Source organism: Pelobates fuscus, chromosome 6 (genome assembly GCF_036172605.1).
Source record: "Pelobates fuscus isolate aPelFus1 chromosome 6, aPelFus1.pri, whole genome shotgun sequence".
NCBI lineage: Eukaryota > Metazoa > Chordata > Amphibia > Anura > Pelobatidae > Pelobates > Pelobates fuscus.
The window spans coordinates 65,346,919-65,367,217 of record NC_086322.1 but is presented as its reverse complement, the minus strand read 5'-3'; the positions used below and the strand labels follow the sequence as shown (position 1 = coordinate 65,367,217).

At 42.6% G+C, this 20,299-nt stretch overlaps 1 protein-coding gene across 1 annotated transcript in view; it reads left to right on the top strand.

Moving 5' to 3' along the window:
- FBXL5 (F-box and leucine rich repeat protein 5) overlaps positions 1–14,328 on the top strand; it is a 29,623-nt gene extending 15,295 nt beyond the window's left edge. Inside the window, exons 6-11 of the mRNA XM_063457793.1 lie at positions 843–968; positions 1,088–1,236; positions 1,323–1,405; positions 2,160–2,864; positions 9,564–9,712; positions 14,053–14,328. Coding sequence (XP_063313863.1) covers positions 843–968; positions 1,088–1,236; positions 1,323–1,405; positions 2,160–2,864; positions 9,564–9,712; positions 14,053–14,129 — 1,289 coding nt within the window. The 3' untranslated portion in view covers positions 14,130–14,328. The remainder of the gene's footprint in view (positions 1–842; positions 969–1,087; positions 1,237–1,322; positions 1,406–2,159; positions 2,865–9,563; positions 9,713–14,052) is intronic.
- Positions 14,329–20,299: the final 5,971 nt, after the last annotated feature.

The following is a 20,299-nucleotide window of genomic DNA, read 5'->3' as shown; positions in this document are numbered from 1 at the left end:
AAGAGGGGACAGTCCATTTTGCATCTCTCCTGATATTCAGGTGCGTAAAAGATATAACATAGAATTGTACTTTTTTACATACCTTTCTGTTTTGAGCTACCACCATATTTTGTTTGGGGGGGTGAGGGGGATTTAAAGTTTAAAATATTTTTTATATAGGAGTCTGTTTAGCATTCTATGGTATTTGTTTGTCTATTGCTTATTGTATTCTTTTTATATTTATAGCCTTAATGTTTTTCATTGAGTGGTCTGTTTGTTTGTTTGTTAAGGGAAACTGTAGTCAGCATAAAAAATACAGCTTAAAGTAGTGGTTCTTGTGTCTATTTCCTGTCCCTGTAAGCTCTTCATTGTAAACAGAGAAAAGATTGTGTTTACAATGCTGCCTAGTAACACCTCTAGTGGCAATAACTCGAGACGATCTCTAGAGGTGCTCACTATCTTAGTGCGGCACACAATGTAGCAACTACATTCAGTGTCTCCACATTTTGCATTGAGACGCTGAATGCTCCCCATAGAGATACATTGCTTTGTGTGCTATAGCCTCCCAATGCTTTCCTATGAGAATTTGAATGGCTGAGGTCATCAACATTGATGATCTCAGCCATGGAGGCGGGCCACTCACGGCAAGGGAGAAAGGGTAAAAATATATTTTCACTGCCATCTGAGGGGGGCCGGTGACCTAAACAGCCACTTCAGGACTCCTCTAAGGAGACTGTAGAGTCACTCAAGTTAAATTGTAGTAATCCTTTGCTGCTCACCTGCCCTTGTTTCATTTATGAAAATGTAATGATTTGTTTCTATTGCTATGCTTATTTTATTTTTAACAAATGTTTATTTAATAGGCAACTGGTACAATGGACCACCTACACACCTTGACACAGAACCAGACGATGAATGGATTTCAAGAAGAAAAAATGAGAGTCTTGCCTATCAGGAATGGGATGAAGATGCAGATGTAGATGAATCCGGTAAGCAGTATTTCCACTTACATAAATGCTGCTTTATATCTTTGGGTTTGTTTTTAGAACATAACACACACCCACACACTCCATAAGGTGTTTTGTGTTTGTTTCGTTTCCTCTTCCAGAAGAGACAGATGAGGATAATTCCTACATTAATGTGGCACAGCAAGAAAAAGAATTACTCCATTGTTTGATCCATAACATTCTTCCAAGTGTTGGACGTTCTGTGAAAACTCTTGTTCTTGCCTATAGCTCTGCTGTCAGCAGCAAAATGGTGAGTATGCTATCTGTTAAAACTGTGATGTAAAAAGTTCATATATGCCCATACATGTTAATTTATTAACATCTATGTTTTTACAGATTCGTCAGATGCTTGAGTTCTGTCCTAACTTGGAACACGTGGATCTTACTCAGACTGATATCTCAGATTCTGCATTTGATGGGTTAGTTAGAATGCATTAGCGGTAGAATAAATGGTTATTAAGCTTACTTGAGAATGATGTTGGAAAACAACAAAGAAAAGGGAGTGTGGTCACTCTAGTGCCAAAACCGTATATATATAATTCACCTAGTGCAGCAAACGTGCAGAAGGCTGCTATGGTTTATCAGAAGCAAAGTGTAACAACAAAAATAGGAGGTAACATAATGCACAGCTTACTATATTAAGCCAACTTGTGAAACCACACTTTTATTTTAAGAGCATACGGAAGACAAACATTTCTGGACCCCTGTCCCCCCTTCAGTGTGTGTGTTTTGCACTAGCTGGAGTGCTTTTTTTTCCATTTTATATGAACTGCAGATTTAAATTGAAATTGGCACATTTAGAAATTAACTTTGTTACACCCATTTGTCTTCAATCTGGCAACCAGTTCTGTTACTTTTTGTAGTTTAGCTCAGTGAAGCTTAACTGAAGCGACAAGCATTTGCTCAAAGCACCTACAAATACTTCTTAATAAGCTGCATTGATAAGTCTGATTGCACAGCCAGAGCAGGAAAGGAAAGGAAAGGAAAGGAAAGTTTTTAGATATCCTAACATTATTACATTTTTGTATTTTGGAAGGTGGAGGTTCCCTTAAATGTTTTACAACCAACAGCATGTCTTCTGATGCTGCATTTGCTTAGATTGGTGTCGGGTGATGTCCTGGTAATCTTGCACAGCAAAGTTGATATTAATTTAATCTTTGTAATCTATTTCAGATGGTCATTGGGTAATTGCCAGAATCTCCGCCATTTCGACATGTCTGGTTGTGACAAAATCACTGATCTGACTTTAGAAAGACTGTCCTTAGCACTTGGTGTGCTATCATCTCACAGGAAAAACATGCTAAAATGTTGCCTGAATCACAAAAATGTGAAAACATCCTGGGGAAGCAAAGACATTGCAAATAGCATTCAGTGCAGCATGTCCTACATGACAGGCGAAAGTGGAATATATTCTGTAAACCTATGGCCAGACCCTGACAAATCAGAATCCTATGCACCTTCAAATATTTGGATTCTAGATTCGGACAATCTTGCAGATATTGAAGATGCAGCCGATTGGAAATATAAAAATACAGAAGGACTGTGTGTTTGGAATATGTCATCCAACCTAAATTGTTATAACGGCGGTTGCTGCAGCAGCAAGCCAGTGCTTGGAGTAAGGACTAGTGTCAGTTGGCAGCAGCATTGCAGGTCTGCAGGGATAACATTCTGTGGCCATTCACTCTGTTCCCCTGGAGGGAAACTAAGGACTAAACAGGCACTCCCAGGATCCTCTGGACTGTGCAAAAATGGAAAAAAGACTCCACAGTCAGAGATTACAGACCTTTGCTCTGGAAGTGCAAATTCAGAACAGACTGCAAGAGGTTTGCAATTTCTCAGCCTTTCGGGATGTCACCAGATAACAGATGTTGGATTAAGGTGGGTATCCCCAACATACAGAAGTGTAATAATCCATCTGAGATAGATATATGTGTGTATACTGTACATATTCACCCCTGCAAATCTAATACATTAGTGCATGACAACAAGACTCAGAGCAAAGCCGCAAATAGACCATAATTAAAAGGGACAGTCCAGGATGTAGTTGACCCTAAATGTGTAAGGTAAATTGTAAATTATGCATTAAATATATAAAAAACTATTTCAACATAATAGCTAACATTTTACTGTACTTTAAAGCGGCACTGTCATGCCGAATCCCGTTTTTTTTTTAACCCCCCTCCCGCCTCCACTACATCCAATTGACCCCCTAGTCACCCCCAAATGCCCCTAAGCCCCCCAGATTACCTATTTTTAAATCTGTATCTTCTGCCCCGATCTTTATTCAGGGCGCCGCCATCTTTGTGTGGGTAGGTGAAGTCCCTGTGGGACACGTCATCTGCCCACACTAGATAGCCCTGAGATTCCCGCACATGCCCAGTGAAACATCTGGACATGCGAACGGGAATTTCATTTATTCATTCATTCATCAGACAGACGAATGAATGAATAGAAAAATCAGACGAACAAACTAACACTGAGTATCAGTGTTCGTTTGTTCGATCAGTTTATTACAAGGAGGGAGCTACCGACGTGCAGCTCCCTCCTTGTAATATGTAAAGACAGAAGCGGCAGGGAGCAGTGCTCCCCACCACTTCATAAGCCCCCCCAGGTCCCCCCCTCACTCTATGGGGGTCAATATGACCCCCATAATAGCACAAGGGAGATTAAAATCTCCCCAATGCCCCTACTCGCTATACCGCGAGTAGGGGCATGTCCACTAAACAGTGAGCAGCCTGTGGCTGCTCACTGTAAAAACATAAATGGTAATAAGGGGGGGGGGACCTACTGTCCTCCCCCCTGGCCCCCACCCCTGCGCGGTGGGTGGGGGCACTAATAAAATAATAAGGGGGGGGACCTACTGTCCTCCCCCCCCGGCCCCCACCCCTGCGCGGTGGGTGGGGGCCCTAATAAAACAATAAGGGGGGGGGGGACCTACTGTCCTCCCCCCGGCCCCCACTCCTGCGTGGTGGGTGGGGCCCTAATAAAACAATAAGGGGGGGGGACCTACTGTCCTCCCCCCCCGGCCCCCACCCCTGCGCGGTGGGTGGGGGCCCTAATAAAACAATAAGGGGGGGACCTACTGTCCTCCCCCCCGGCCCCCACCCCTGCGCGGTGGGTGGGTGCCCTAATAAAACAATAAGGGGGGGGACCTACTGTCCTCCCCCCCCTGGCCCCCACCCCTGCGCGGTGGGTGGGGGCCCTAATAAAATAATAAGGGGGGGGGACCTACTGTCCTCCCCCCTGGCCCCCACCCCTGAGCGCTGGGTGGGGGCCCTAAATAAAGATAGGGGGGGGGGACCTACTGTCCTCCCCCCTGGCCCCCACCCCTGCGCGGTGGGTGGGGGCCCTAAATAAAGATAGGGGGGGGACCTACTGTCCTCCCCCCTGGCCCCCACCCCTGCGCGGTGGGTGGGGGCCCTAATAAAATAATAAGGGGGGGGGACCTACTGTCCTCCCCCCTGGCCCCCACCCCTGAGCGGTGGGTGGGGGCCCTAAATGAACCCCCCCCCCATCAAGGTGACTAGGGGTCCCAAGCCCCTAGTCACCCCCCCCCCACCCACCCCAAAACATTCTAACCCCTACCTACCCCCCTCACCCTAAAAATAGTGAGGGGGGAATAAAATAACTAACCTGTAAAAAAAATAATTAAACTTACCATTTGACATCTTCTTTTTTCTAAATTCTTCTTTCTTCAGCCCCCAAAAAGGCCAAATAAAAATCCATCATACCCGTCGCACTTTAAAAAAAAAAAAAAAACGAGCGCAAAAAAAAAATTAATCCATGTTCACCCATGGAGGGCACGCCGCGTACTGAGCTCCGCAGGGCGGGTCAAGGCTTATATAGCCTTGCCCCGCCCTGCAATTAGGCTTAGAACACACTGATTGGTTGGTTTAAGCCAATCAGAGTGCTCTGTGTCATTTTACAAGCGTGGGAAAATTCCAAAGAACTTTCCCACGCTTGTAAAATGACACAGAGCACTGTGATAGGATGGTTTTCAAGCCATCCAATCACAGTGCTCTGTGTAATTTTACAAGCTTGGGAAAGTTCTTTGGAATTTTCCCACGCTTGTAAAATGACACAGAGCACTCTGATTGGCTTAAACCAACCAATCAGTGTGTTCTAAGCCTAATTGCAGGGCGGGGCAAGGCTATATAAGCCTTGACCCGCCCTGCGGAGCTCAGTACGCGGCGTGCCCTCCATGGGTGAACATGGATTAATTTTTTTTTGCGCTCGTTTTTTTTTTTTTTTTTTTTTTTTTTAAAGTGTGACGGGTATGATGGATTTTTATTTGGCTTTTTTGGGGGCTGAAGAAAGAAGAATTTAGAAAAAAGAAGATGTCAAATGGTAAGTTTAATTATTTTTTTTTTTACAGGTTAGTTATTTTATTCCCCCCTCACTATTTTTAGGGTGAGGGGGGTAGGTAGGGGATAGAATGTTTTGGGTGGGGGGGGTGACTAGGGGCTTGGGACCCCTAGTCACCTTGATGGGGGGGGGGGTTAATTTAGGGCCCCCACACACCGCTCAGGGGTGGGGGCCAGGGGGGGAGGACAGTAGGTCCCCCCCCTTATTATTTTATTAGGGCCCCCACCCACAGCGCAGGGGTGGGGGCCAGGGGGGAGGACAGTAGGTCCCCCCCCCCTTATTATTTTACTAGGGCCCCCACCCACCGCGCAGGGGTGGGGGCCAGGGGGGGAGGACAGTAGGTCCCCCCCCCCCTTATTATTTTATTAGGGCCCCCACCCACAGCGCAGGGGTGGGGGCCAGGGGGGGAGGACAGTAGGTCCCCCCCCCTTATTATTTTATTAGGGCCCCCACCCACAGCGCAGGGGTGGGGGCCAGGGGGGGAGGACAGTAGGTCCCCCCCCCTTATTATTTTATTAGGGCCCCCACCCACAGCGCAGGGGTGGGGGCCAGGGGGGAGGACAGTAGGTCCCCCCCCCTTATTATTTTACTAGGGCCCCCACCCACCGCGCAGGGGTGGGGGCCAGGGGGGGGAGGACAGTAGGTCCCCCCCCCCCTTATTATTTTACTAGGGCCCCCACCCACAGCGCAGGGGTGGGGGCCAGGGGGGGAGGACAGTAGGTCCCCCCCCCCTTATTATTTTATTAGGGCCCCCACCCACAGCGCAGGGGTGGGGGCCAGGGGGGGAGGACAGTAGGTCCCCCCCCCTTATTATTTTATTAGGGCCCCCACCCACAGCGCAGGGGTGGGGGCCAGGGGGGGAGGACAGTAGGTCCCCCCCCCTTATTATTTTATTAGGGCCCCCACCCACAGCGCAGGGGTGGGGGCCAGGGGGGGAGGACAGTAGGTCCCCCCCCTTATTATTTTATTAGGGCCCCCACCCACAGCGCAGGGGTGGGGTCCAGGGGGGAGGACAGTAGGTCCCCCCCCCCTTATTATTTTATTAGGGCCCCCACCCACAGCGCAGGGGTGGGGGCCAGGGGGGGAGGACAGTAGGTCCCCCCCTTATTATTTTATTAGGGCCCCCACCCACTGCGCAGGGGTGGGGGCCAGGGGGGAGGACAGTAGGTCCCCCCCATCTTTAACCCCCGCGCAGGGGGGGGGGGGTTATTAGGTGTTTTTTGTTTGTTTTTTACAGTGAGCAGCCACAGGCTGCTCACTGCTTACTAGACATGCCCCTACTCGCGGTATAGCGAGTAGGGGCATATTATTTACTAATACTAAGTCATCTTTACTTAGTATTAGTAAAGTTGGCTGAAAGACCAGTTTAGGTCTTTCAGCCTTTTAGTAGATAACTCCCTAATTCCCACGGTATCAGGGAGCTATCTACTAAGCGGCTGCAAGATGCAGCCACAGCAATGAATAGGATCGGAGTTTCATTCATTAGAATGAAATTCCGATACGAACAAAGTACCGAATTGCATCCTAACACCAATGGAGAAACTCTTCTCATTCTGTTAGGATGCAATTCGGCAGTTTTGCCGGCGTTCTGTCTAAGTGACAGGACTTTCGGCAATACTGACAGGAAGCATTGTGGGAACTGGGAGGAAAGCTAGGGATCATGGGAAAATTGCTCTGACCAGCGGAAATGAAGCACACTTTGCTCCTCCGCTGGTCAGAGCTGGTCAAGCGGAGGAATCCTCCATAAGGTAAAGAGTCCCTACTTTGTCTTATAATTTTAAAGAAAACTAAAGAAGAATGGAAGAAAAGAATAACAGATCCCGAGAGAGGCGGAGAAGAGGAAGAGATTGAGGAAAGGTAAGTTCGGCATGACAGTGCCGCTTTAAAGATCATTGATTTGTGCAAATCCCTATACATTACATCATCATAAACTTTGTCCTTTCCATGAAGAAGCTTTGCTAGTCAGGAGCCTCTCCTTTTCTCTTGAGTCTGAACGAACACAGCACTTGTAAGGGTTAAAGTGCATGGGGGAGGGGCTGGCAATCTTTCTGTGCACAACCTAATTTCTGCTCAGTGCACTGACTTTGATTTGTAGTGCAGTTAACCCATTTTTTATTTAGGTGATCTGAAATACAACTCCCAGAAATCTTTGCTGGGTTTTCTGATGAGGTATACAGTTGTGTAATTGGAAACTGCAGGTTACGATTGAGGGACAGAATGGGAGCAATACACATGAACAGTAACCAGCAAGAATGTATTTTAGAAAGGAGAAGGTCAGAAGACATTGGTTGTTGTACAGAAAGACGTAAAACAATTATTTCTCTTTTGCAAGAACCAAGTATAAAATTGAGCTTAAACAGCTAATTATTTAGGCCATAATCTACATAATGCATAATGGTTTGGCTCTTTTGATATTTATAAACTACATTTCTCATAATGATGACCGGGCATCATGGATAAACTATTTTTAGAAGAATCCTGGGTTTTTCACCATCAAGTTGTTGTTTGAGATACTTCGTATCGGTATTTCCTAAAGTGTTGCCTGTTGCTTAGGTGTCTTTTTACAATTTAACATAGGGCGGCTCTATCACCTTCTGGTGTCTTTGCATATTTTACAAAGATGCCCAATGGTGACTGCTTCGCTGGGTGTCCAGTGGCCATGGGGGGAAGGGAAGGTGAGTTTTACTTACCTAAACCTGTCCATTATATCCACTGCCATGGTCTTCCTGCTGGCGCACTTCAGCTCCTCTTTATCTGCCAATAGCCCATATCAGTGTTGTACTCACCGATGCGCAAGAGTCCAACACTGCTGTCTGTGGAGGTTATCATGGGTTCCTTTCTAGAGCAAGCCTTTTTCCTCACAACTGTCACTAGTGACGTCTAGTGGGAAATTATGAAAATTAATGTGGTAGCTCTGCGTTTTGTCAAGCATAGGAAATATAGCCCCTACTTTTTCTCACTAGAAATTCCAACACAGTCCATGTATTTCATAAAGATTTTAAATTTATGAAATACTAATTTTAGTGGTTGGAAGAGGGTGACCCCCCCTATCTACACACTATATTATGCAGTACCTTAGTGTGATAAAGTAGATCTGTTGTTGTTTTTTAGTCTAAGTATATGTTGTATTTTTCTTTGTAGTTATGGTTGAGTAAATGTACAGATTAAGTAAAATCCTGTTTCCCTTCCTGGTTGCGGTATCAGAAAGGTATTTGACTGTACTTGCATAACTCGATTGATAGTGAAAGTCAGCCATCCGCTACATTTTACATACCTAGTCATGAGGACAGGTGTAGAACATAGGAATTTTAAGTTAATTTGTATTCTGACTTGGAAAATGCATAAGATAAATTAGTACCTATAAGCACCAACCCAAATCCACACAGGGAACATATTATAACAAAAGGATAAGGTGCATCCCACACATCTATCTATTTTCAGTGTTCATTTAACTTTAGGGATCACCAGTTATTCCCTCATCCCTCCCGCCCTTCCCTCCGTCCTCCCCCCCACCCCCCATCCTCTCCGCCCTTCCCTCCACCACCCCCTCCCCCATCCCCTCCGCCCTTCCTCCCCATCCCTTCCATTTTTGTCACTGATAAGATTTAAATCCATTAAACTCACCTTTACTGCATCATTACTGGCAACTTGTTAGCAAAGTGTTTCTTAGAAAAGCAGTGGGATACACTAACAGTGCTTCTCATGAAGACACATTAAAACTGTTTCTTTATGAGAAGCACTCGCTTCCTCTTTAAACTATAGTTCAAAGCAAATGAGGCAGGAAACCCTCCCAGCTGCTTAATAGCCAAGAGGTGTTGCAAAGAAGATTTATAGAAAGTGCAGATTTCTCTTGAAGTCTGAACCTTTATAAAGCCAGCTGTCAAGGAACATGTGATTAAGTGTTTTAGGGGACAGGAGTGTCCATTTTTAAAAAGTCCACAGTTCAGATTTGTTTTTTTGTGGGGATTTTGCAGTTTTTACACACTGGGTCCAATCCACAGCATTTTCTAGTAATATATAATATTCTGTATGATAAACCGGGTCCAAGCCAGCTAGTATTTTTACTACAAAGTGTGCACTGTAGGGGGTTGTACTTTATGGAGACAATATATAGGATCCAGTTAATATTTCTCCTGCTGCATACAATAGTGATTATTTGTGAAGCAATTGACAGTTTTTTGTTGTTGTTTGTTCTGTATCTTATGATCAAAGGATGTTAACGTTATGGGGCGGATTACCGTATCTGGAACACCTAAATCTCTCTGGATGTCTCATTGTGACTGGATCTGGCCTGCAGGATTTGGTTTCAGCATGCCCTGCTCTTAACGATGAGCACTTCTACTACTGTGACAACATTAATGGTAATGTTTGTTTAGTTACATTTTCTTGTTATGTGATATATAGGAAGATGGTAGGGGGCAATGAAATAATGGTTTCTTTTTGGGTTATTTGCATATTGAATGGAATGAAGTGTATGTAAAAGTGTTGCTTGCGTACCTTGCAAAGATTATTATTCTCTTTTTGCCAACACTTTCTTCAGCAGTCTTGGCTCCCTAGCAGGAGGCTGTATCTCGTTAAAACTCTTGTGAAACATTTTTTTTAATAGCAGTGAATGCTGCAACACACACAAGGCACCTGTTGTGTGTGACATTTCATTTACTTGTTCATTTTACTTTTGTGCCGTTTCTGAGAAATGGCAGTATTTACAATTGAAACTACGCCTCTAGTGATTCTTTATGAAAACCTTGCACAGTATGATGCCACTAAATGCAATCCTCTGAGAAATATTTGTTTGGTAATACTGGCAACTGCTGTAGGTTCTCAATGCTATTTGAGTGTAGACGACCATACCAGCGCTCAATTGCAAGTTAGGTATTTTTTATTTCAGGACAAAAATACATATCTAACTTTTATTAAAATAATATATATATTCTAAATTAAATTAGTGTTTCTTCAAAGGGCACTATCACTTTTGAGTATTTCATAGATTTTTTTTTTTTTTTTAATAAAACACTCATTTAACTGAAATAACTTTTGCAATGAAAAAGGCATCATCTTGCACATACCACCAAAAGTTCTGTGGGGGGATCCATAGGCTTCTGTTTTGTATTCTGGCACATGCTTGAGTACAATACTGATGCAATCTCCTGGAGGATGATGTGGCTCCCATGAGAGCTTCAGGTATGTCTCATTTTAAGCTTCTTCCATAGACATGCCCCCATTCGCCAGAAATCACTGCACAATATGGTTCACAAAACTGAGGTATAAGAAAATGTAATTAAATTTAATCCATAAGGTGACACTAATTTGTCTAGCACAATGTATACATCACTTTGTGATTTTAGCATGATTGGGCATTTTAAAGAAGCAAACTATCTTCTTAAAAATGATAAACATGTAACCATCTATAAACCTGTTTTAAAGGGACACTATAGTCAAAAGAACCACTACAGGTAAATGTAGTGGGTCTGGTGTCTATTGCCTGTCTCTGCAGGCTCAGCAATGTAAATGCTGCCTTTTCATAGAAACGGCAATGTTTACATTGCTGCCCAGTAACACATCTAGTGGCAGTCACCCAGATCCAGACTGCACACAGCACGTACATTCAGCGACTCCACACTCTCACCCTGTAGAGATGAATTAATTCACTGCATCTTTATGAGGAGATGCTGAATGGCGCAGCATGGTGTTTTGCCGTGCATGTGCAATAGCCTCCCAGTGCTCTCCTACAGGAAAGCATTGGATTGGCTGAGATTGTCAATTTTGATGATCTCTGCTGTGGAGGTGGGGCCAGTCACGTTGAGACCGGGGCGGCGATAGAGAAAAGGTAAGTAAATATCACCTTTTCATGGGATGGGGGGGGGGGGGGCAGCTACATAAACATTGATCAGGTAACTATAGTGTTCCTTTCAAAATTAAACAAGTAAGTGTAACATTTGTGTAGTTACATTTGCTTTTTTTGTTTTAACTTTAATATAATATTTTTGGAATTTGAAAGCCATGTAAATTTTACAAAGAGGAGATTGATCATTCCGTCATTACTCTATCCATCACCAGTTTCAGCCCATGATTATTTTTAGAGGAATAAATCTTTTGTGTTTTTGTCTGACCTACCCAACCTGCTTTCATCTAATATGGAATTTTTCAAAGTTTTGCAAGTGTTCAAATAAAAGATGAGCACATATGCCAACAGCTACTTTTTCATGATTCCAACATTTGGATTTAAACATTTGGTGCTTTGTCTTTTTGGTTTAATACACGATGAGAACGGCCTTTAGCCCTTCAGTATGCAACCTACTGATGCACTAAGGATCATGGGATTTGTAAAGAAAATGTACATAGTGGAAGGTGGGCTGTGAATCATTGTAAATTGTTTCCCTTTATGCTAGACACTGGAGCATACACATATCAGATCTCCAGCTGGATAAGTAGAGCAATACATATTTGGTCAGAGAGTTCTGCTTATGGGAATTGCAGACTGATGAAGTTTTTTTTCAATACCCTACCACCTGGGCTGTAAAACTTCATTGCACAAACGTTTTGGCTTGGGAATGGGCACATTAAAAATTAATGGTACAATTGTTTTGTCCCATCATATTTTATCTCTCCCCTTCTCTCCCCCCCCCCCCCCTCCTTCACTCTGTCAACCTCCATAATCACTTGTTTTCAAGTCTCCTCCTTAGTATGTAAACTGCATGAAAAGAAAGAAGGGTTTAATTGGAAGATGGATGATCCTCTTTCTATTAAACCGCTCTTCTTTTCATTGTTTATATTTTAATTTACATCTCTCCCTTTTGTTATGCCATCTTCCTTTCTGATTAAATAATTTCTCCATTTCCCTCCCTATTTTCCATTGTTTTGATTTTCCTCATTGCTGAATGATTGTCATTTATGAGGGTCCTTGCCCATCTACATGTATGATCATGATCTTTCTCCACTATACATCTGTCAGTCTGTGTGCGAGGCATGCAGGTTGTTCTTGCAGGCAGCCTTTGAAGTACTCCTTGCATTGTGTCTGTAGGTTGGGAGCTGGTAGCTGTCATGAAGATTTCCACCTTCTCTGCAGAGCTTTAAACTGCTAGTTCCTTTCTCAGTGGTTTCATCCACACAGTGTTACGGAGTCCCACAGAATTATACACTCCACTCAGACCGTTACAATAAAGAAACATATTCTGTTTCTTTTCAATCTGTTGCTAATGCCCCATGTTCATGTTTGCCCCCTTTGACTCCAGATAAGGGGAATGAGCTGGCAAGATTTGCTGAGGCATTTCAGCTACTTGTTTGCCTAAGATGATTTTACTGCAGGTGTAGAAAACGGAAAAACTTCAAAGGTGAGTATGTTTGTTTATTTTTTTTTCTTGGCCATTAAACATGATCAATTTAATACTTCAAATTAGAAGGGTCATCCTGGCCTTACAAGTTTGGTCCAGAATCGAAACACAAAGAATTGGCAAAACGGAAATCTGTTGGTGGTGTGAAACGACACAGCCATCTATTTAGATCTCTAACCTAACGGATGCACAGTAACCTATGTCCTGAAGACCAAAGGTTTACTACTCAGCCAAGGAATTCCTACACACACTGCAGCTGTTTGATTCCTCTGTGTATTTACTTGGTTTAGTTTAAATGGAATTCATGTCCCCCACACAGTGAACTGTTTTTAACAGCATAATGAAGTGTTTACTGCACAGCACCATTTCACTGCTCTTTCTATTATTAACCTCCAGTTTAATAATTTTCTATAACCTTTTAATTTATTTATTTTTCTCCAAAATATTAAATAATTTTAAACGTTTGTCCAAAAATGTTAAACAATGCCATTGTTCTTTTAAACAATTTCAGTAGTAGTGTGAAATGTATGATCAATGAAGGAAAGAGGTTAAGTTATGACTGTGCTCAGTCTAATGAATTTTCTAAAGCAAACGGTGTTTTTATTAGAGGGAATCTGACAAAAATATATATTCTTTATTTTAAATAAATGAATGACATCTGTGTGTCCTCCTTTATATGGTTAAAAGTTTAATCTAATACCTTTTTTTTTCCAGCGCTGAATTTCATTCACCCACTCAACCTCCTGTTTTGTCTAGTCTCTTCTTCAACTTCTCGTCCTATCCAATGCTTCTCATATAGAAGCATTGTGGACAAAACAGCACTCTGCAAGTCAAATGCTTCTTGTAGGGAGTCATCAGAGGACATTCAATGTCCTTAGGCAATGCATGAGGACTTGGAACATCAAAAACACTCTGGAAGTACCATCTGTTTGCTGTCAATGTAACAGCAGCCAGAGCCATGTCTCTAAAATGGCATTGTTATACATTGTGGAACCAAAACACGAGGCTCTGTACACAGACCATTTTATTGAGATTTAATTTTGTTCATGTACACTGGTGATAAGCAAAAATGAAATCATCCACAGCGAATCCTATCTCTGCATCCGGATTAAAGGGACAATATAGCCACTGCCAGGGGACTCCAGTTACTATAACCAATTCAAAGAGATTAAATAGTTATAGTGACTATAGTGTCGCTTTAAATGTTTACGTCTACTGCTCTTTTAAAATGTATGTTTGCCCAGTTATTAATGTTAAACATATAGCATGGATTTGGCTAGTAACAGGAACATGTACACAACATTAGGGAAGTTATCTGTTAAATATAAATTGCTGATTTTGTTTTTCACCTGAGTTCTGTTCTTGTGTAGGTCCTCATGCTGACACCGCCAGCGGATGCCAGAACCTGCAGTGCGGTTTTCGGGCCTGCTGCCGATCTGGTGAATGATCCTGTTGCTTTTCAAACTTCCCTCACGCATCTGAGCAGCCATTCTTTCATGCACTTTACCTTTTTATCTCTCATGACGTGTTAAGTCTGTTTTGGAGCCCCTTTTGGAGTCTTTCCTTATGAGCAGCATACATTGTTACTAGAGCAAACTGTCAAAAGTAGAAACAGTTTTCGCTTAATAAAAAATTAATTGTCTGAACGTTCTTGTCTGTCTGCATTGTATTGACCTATTCTATTGCACCATTTCAACCTTCCTATCATGTTCTATCTGGTAAAGGGAGTTGAGAATACATTTGTGTTTACATTAAATACTTTTGTAGAAGATACATCGTTTTTTCTGGGATCACTTTTGAAACATTGGGATTGATAGAACAGCAGGGTTATTCACCACAGTGGGGATGTTGAACTATATACGCCCAGATGTTATTGGACTACAACTCCCATAATTCACTGTTCATTGATTCAATTCAAATAATGTTGTGGGTTTTAGTCCATCAGTTATGGGGTGGTGGGGAGATGATTTGAAATCAGTGTGCATTCAAAGTAAATTTTAAATTTAATTTCAATCATTTTCCAGTTCAGATAGTTTTGCCTAATTTTTAAAGTCACTTTTTAAATTTTCCTTAAACGTCAGATAATTTACACTTCAGTGATTTGCTAATGAATTTAATTGTATTTTTTTTTTTTTTTCATTTTTTTTGCTGGAAATAAAACCGTCCTTATCTTTACACTTTAACCCATTCGCTACTTGAGGGATTAAAATAGACATTTAAAGTGCAATTATTCTTGTTATGATGTGAGGATTGCTGTGCACAGCTTTTCTACATTTTTTTTTGCCGAGTGCTTGGTCCTTGTGATAATCTGTATAAAGGTTACATACAGCCATCATTCAATGTTTAACTATGCTTTCTTGATTTACACCTTGTACATACACTGATCATCCACAACATTAAAACCACTGACAGGTGACGTGAATAACATTGATCATATCATTGCAATGGCACCTGTGGTATACATCAGACCCCCAAGTGAGCAGTCAATTCTTGAATTTTACATATTGAAATCAGGAAAAATGGGCAAGCGAAAAGATCTGAGTGTCTTTGACAGGGGCTAAAAAGTGACTGCTAGACGACTGGGCCAAAGCATCTCCAAAACAGCAAGTCTTGTGGTGCAAGGAAGGACAACTCTGGTAAACCGGCATCAAGGTCATGGGCACCCAAGGCTAGTTGATGCACAAGGGGAACGAAAGCTAGCCCGTCTTGTCTGATCTTAACAGCTACTGTAGCTGAAATTGCTGAAAAATATAATGCTGGCCATGATGGAAAGGTGTCGGAGCACACAGTACATCCCAGTTTGCTGCGAATGTGGCCCCTGTCCAATGCCAAAAGCTCCTTCAGTGGGGACATGAGTGTCATCGCCGGACCATGGAGCAATAGAAGAAGATTGCTTGGTGTGGCGAATCATGTATTCCTTTAGATCAGGTAGATGGGCATATGTGTGCCATTTATCTGGGGAAAGAGATGACGGCAAGATGCATTATGGGACACAAGGAGGACCTGTATGATTTTTAGGTAGGTGGTTCTAATGTTGTGGCTGATCAGTGTAGTCTGTCTGTAGCATTTAATTCATAACAAAGTGCCTGGAGGTTAAATTCAGTGTTCAAAAACCAATGACCGATTTTGAAATTCTGTATCAAAGATAGACAACCCTGCTCGATACATTATGTTTTTTTTTTTTTTTTTCTTACAACTAAATTTCCTTGTTTGGTGACATATTGCTATGGAACGTTGCGGAACTAACGTGTAGAGAGAGCCCTGGTGCAAGAATTTTTGGGGGCCCCTGAAGACATGCCCTTTGGGTGGCCCTAAGTGCATGGACCACTCGGTGAGCCCCAGTGTAGCTGCAACACCAGCTTTTGTGTTTGCAGTAAAACGTGTGCGTGTTTATCTAGAGCATTGATGGCGAACCTATGGCACGCGTGCCACAGGTGGCACGCCGTGCCCTCTCTGTGGGCACGCGGCCACAGGTCCGCCATCACGGCAGAGTAGGCACCTGCCTGTCCGAAACGGCAGGCGCCTACTCTGCTTCCGGGTCGGGAGGCAGGGGAGGGATCTTTGCAGCAGCTCCCCTGTCCTCCCGCGCGATGCTGTGTGGAGCGTTGCCGAGCGTTACCATGGCAACACTCCACACAGCATCGCGCGGGAGGACAGGGGAGCTGCTTCACAGATCCCTCCCCTGCCTCCCGACACGGAAGCACTGCCTGCCACCACCGGACCACCAGGGATGACAGTACCACCACCGGACCACCAGGGATGGCTGTGTCCCCCCCCCCCCACTTCATTAAAGGTAAGAAGGAGGGAGGGGGGGGATACTGACACACAGCACCCCTACCCCCTCCCAGAAGTACCCTTACCCCCCCAGCACCACCCCCATCTCCCCAGCAGCACCCTACCCCCCACAGCACCACCCCACCCCCCCAGCAGCACCCTACCCCCATAGCACCACCCCCCCAGCAGCACCCTACCCCCCACAGCACCACCCCACCCCCCCAGCAGCACCCTACCCCCCACAGCACCCCCCCATCCCCCCCAGCAGCACCCTACCCCCCCAGAACAGTACCCCTACCACCCCCAGCAGTAGTTCTGGTTAGCAAAGACCATCCAAATTACTTACATGCAATTTTGTGAGTATTAAAAAAAAAAAAAAAAAATTAACACAGCTTTCGCACAAGCACGGCTCTTTGCAACATCTATTCTACAAACTAAGTAATTCGGTTATACAAACACTATTTATTTCGTAAGCTGTCACATACAATTCGTATTCAATTTGTCTGTATTCTCCATTTGTTTAAATAATGTATTCACGTTTTATCTGCTTTGTTTGACAATGTGTTCTACAGATACTTAATTCGTATGGGTGAAAGCATACGAACAACATTCGTGTATTATTTCGTATCTTTTATACTTAAAATATTTCACATAATTGTCAGGTTCACGGCTGTTCGCATCAAAAAAATTACGAACACCAATTTGTATGAAAAGTTTTACGTTTGTGTTTTCTTGTCTAGGAATTGGAATTAATTTGCTTTCTTTATTAAATCTATGAAAATTCACTAGTTTTATGCAATACTGTTTCAGCTATTATTCAAGTGACTTCTTATTTGTTCTCTAAATATGCTGTATGACAGTCTGAGGGGGGAACGTTCACTAAGTACCTAACAATGTAACTGTTCAGAATTCTTGGGATTAATCTAATTTATAATCGTTAATACCAGTTCATATATGAAATTAAAAAGTTCTCAAATAAATTGCACGATTCAGTAATTTTAGTTGTTATATTTTCTTTTTTTCCATTCCCCTTGTTTCCCCTTTTTCCCTTTGTCTCCTTGTCCTTGTTCCCTCCTAATCCTTCAGGTCTTAGCTTCCTGGGGGAATCTCATATTAAGTTTCTGTAGCTCAGGAATTTCTTTGAGCAATTACTTGCTCAGTAAATTTTAAGTATTTTATTTCTCTTGTCATTTAAATATAAATAAAAAATTACATTTGTCTTGTTCTGCTGGTTCTTTTTTTAGGTTAATATAAACCCACAAAACATTTACAAATTCCACAGGTCATTAAAATACATGCTAGGTACGCAATCAATTATTCATGATAATATTTCATCAAGACTAATGCTACCACACATGCTGAAAACTTAATTTTATACTTAGGATCCAAGTGGAGTAAACCAAGTCCATCATCCTTTCCACATTTAGAAGATCTGCTTATTCCAATAGGTAAATACGGGTTTAAGTTTTAAACAAAAAGTTATTTTATTCAAATCTGTTTTAGATTTAAATACTCAAGCTATAAAAGCATTAAAAAAAAGTTTTTTGGCAAGGTACAAAAAAAGATCTATAAGAACTTCTTCAAAACCTTTTGTTAGGTATGAAGTAACCTCCTGAAAGTTCTCTCCAACTCGGTAAAAAATATTTCATAGGCTTTTTAACCTTAGTTGAGTGGTCCTGCAAGGCCAATTCCCATCCTCACGCTCGGAGGTAAAAGCCCAACGCATAGCTAGAGCCTTGCATTATGTTATAGTCAGGGCTTCATCTGTCACGGCCAATCTATCTTATATCTGGTAATCTTCACCTAGAGGCCAACACCTCGCCACTTACGCCAGCGGCATCAAGGAAGCCCCACGCACCAAATCATAGGTACAGCCTCTCAAGCCACTTGGCAATTAGTTAGGACCTCACCTGTCGCCAAACTAGTTAGAGTAATATAATTTCACGCTTGGCAGTAGTAGTAGGTAGCGGATTTACTTCATACCTGTTGCCTAACATACCAATAATCAATTGTTTCCTTGTAAACCTGTAGTATGTTTAACACCTTGCTACACGGAGTCAACACTTACCAGCACCCCATCCAGATCCAATTCTCCTACGAGACATACAGTAGTTACCAGCCCAGCATCCAGCTACAGATCATGGACAATACCCAAAATTACAGCAGAACTTAAAAGAAGGAATATTCCCTTTCCAGCTACAGCTAGGAAAGCTGAACTGTTATGGTTGCTTACAACTCAAAACGATAACGAGAGACCTGGCTCCAGTAGTGAATGCAACATCCAAAATAGCTTAACAGAACATAGTATGTTCTTATCTCTGTTGGCTTCTATAGCCACTATTAATAATAATCTGGAAATCACTGACCGTACAACTATTCCGGATATACAACAACTCAGCCTTCCAGAACCAAGCCTAGGAGGTAATTCCTACCCACCACCTTCAAAAAGTACAAACATTATTAACCCGATACATCTGATCCCTCAAAATCTACTCAAAATGTGGCAGAGGGTAAAGACGTTAATTTGACCTCTCTCCTCATTGCTTCGCAGGACATAATCGAAAACAGGTCTTACACCTTTGGCGCTCTGTCTGTGGGAATGAAGGCTTGAGATCCCAGACTTAACAAGAAATGAAATATCCCAGAATGTGATTTGCTCCTCATATCATCACCACAGAGAGAAACTGAATTTGTATATTCAGAAACGGGTGGACCTTGGATATAAATATGGTGGCTAAGCTTTTTATGATTATCATAAGTCCTTTTCATCAAAAGCTGAGGCTGCATTGGCCCAGTTTAATGTCCATACTGACTGGGGCCAATTAGGAATTATTTTTCAGGACTTAAAACACCAGTTTGTGCTATATGTTTCTCAACCACTCATGCAGCAAACTGTCCCTACGACAATGCAACACCTTCCACTAGTAATACCAGTACGGAGTACACTCCTAACTCAAAAAGAGTTAAATGATAAATTAATTAGACCGATAGTTTTTCTTGGGAAAACGCAAGTATGTAATAATTTTGACGCAGATGGTTGTGGTTACAACGCCTGCAGACTCCTTCATGTATGCTCGCCATGTTTTCCGAACTCATGCCAAGACAATGTATTGTCCTAACCGATTTATTTCCAAAGAAATCACTTCCTACATTAAATTAACTAAATTTGACTGATCATCCTTCCTCACATCTTGTTATATTTCTAATCTCTGGGTTCCACACTGGGTTTATAGCACTCCCTACAGGAATACTAGAATGTCCCAACCTACAATCAACTATCACGGATCCTATTAGCGTAAAGACACTCCTCAACAAAGAGATTGGAAACAGTATCATGATAGGGCCCTTCATTACACCACCCTTCACTTCCTGGAGAACTAATCCCCTAGGCATAGTCACAGGTAAACCTAATAACAAAAAGAGACTAATGATTTTTCAGCCCTCCACTCCTCCACTACCCCTAGTCTAAACGCTTTAATATCATCGGAAGACTATTCTTTACAAAACGCAAAAATAGACGATGCTATTCAAGCTATAATTAATACCTGTAAGGGAGCCTGGATGAGCAAAACAGACATCACAAATGCTTTCAAACTCCTCCCAATACACCCATCACTCTGACACTTGCATGGCATTAAATGGGAAGACCTATACTACTTTGCCACAAGACTTACTTGGTTCCAAAAGTAGCCCAAAACTTTTTGATATTTTTGCTGAAACTTCAACATGGCTCTTACTTAAAGGATCATTATAGGGTCAGGAACACAAACATGTATTCCTGACCCTATAGTGTTAACATCACCATCTAGCCCCCCTCGGCCCTTCATGTCTCCATAAAAATCT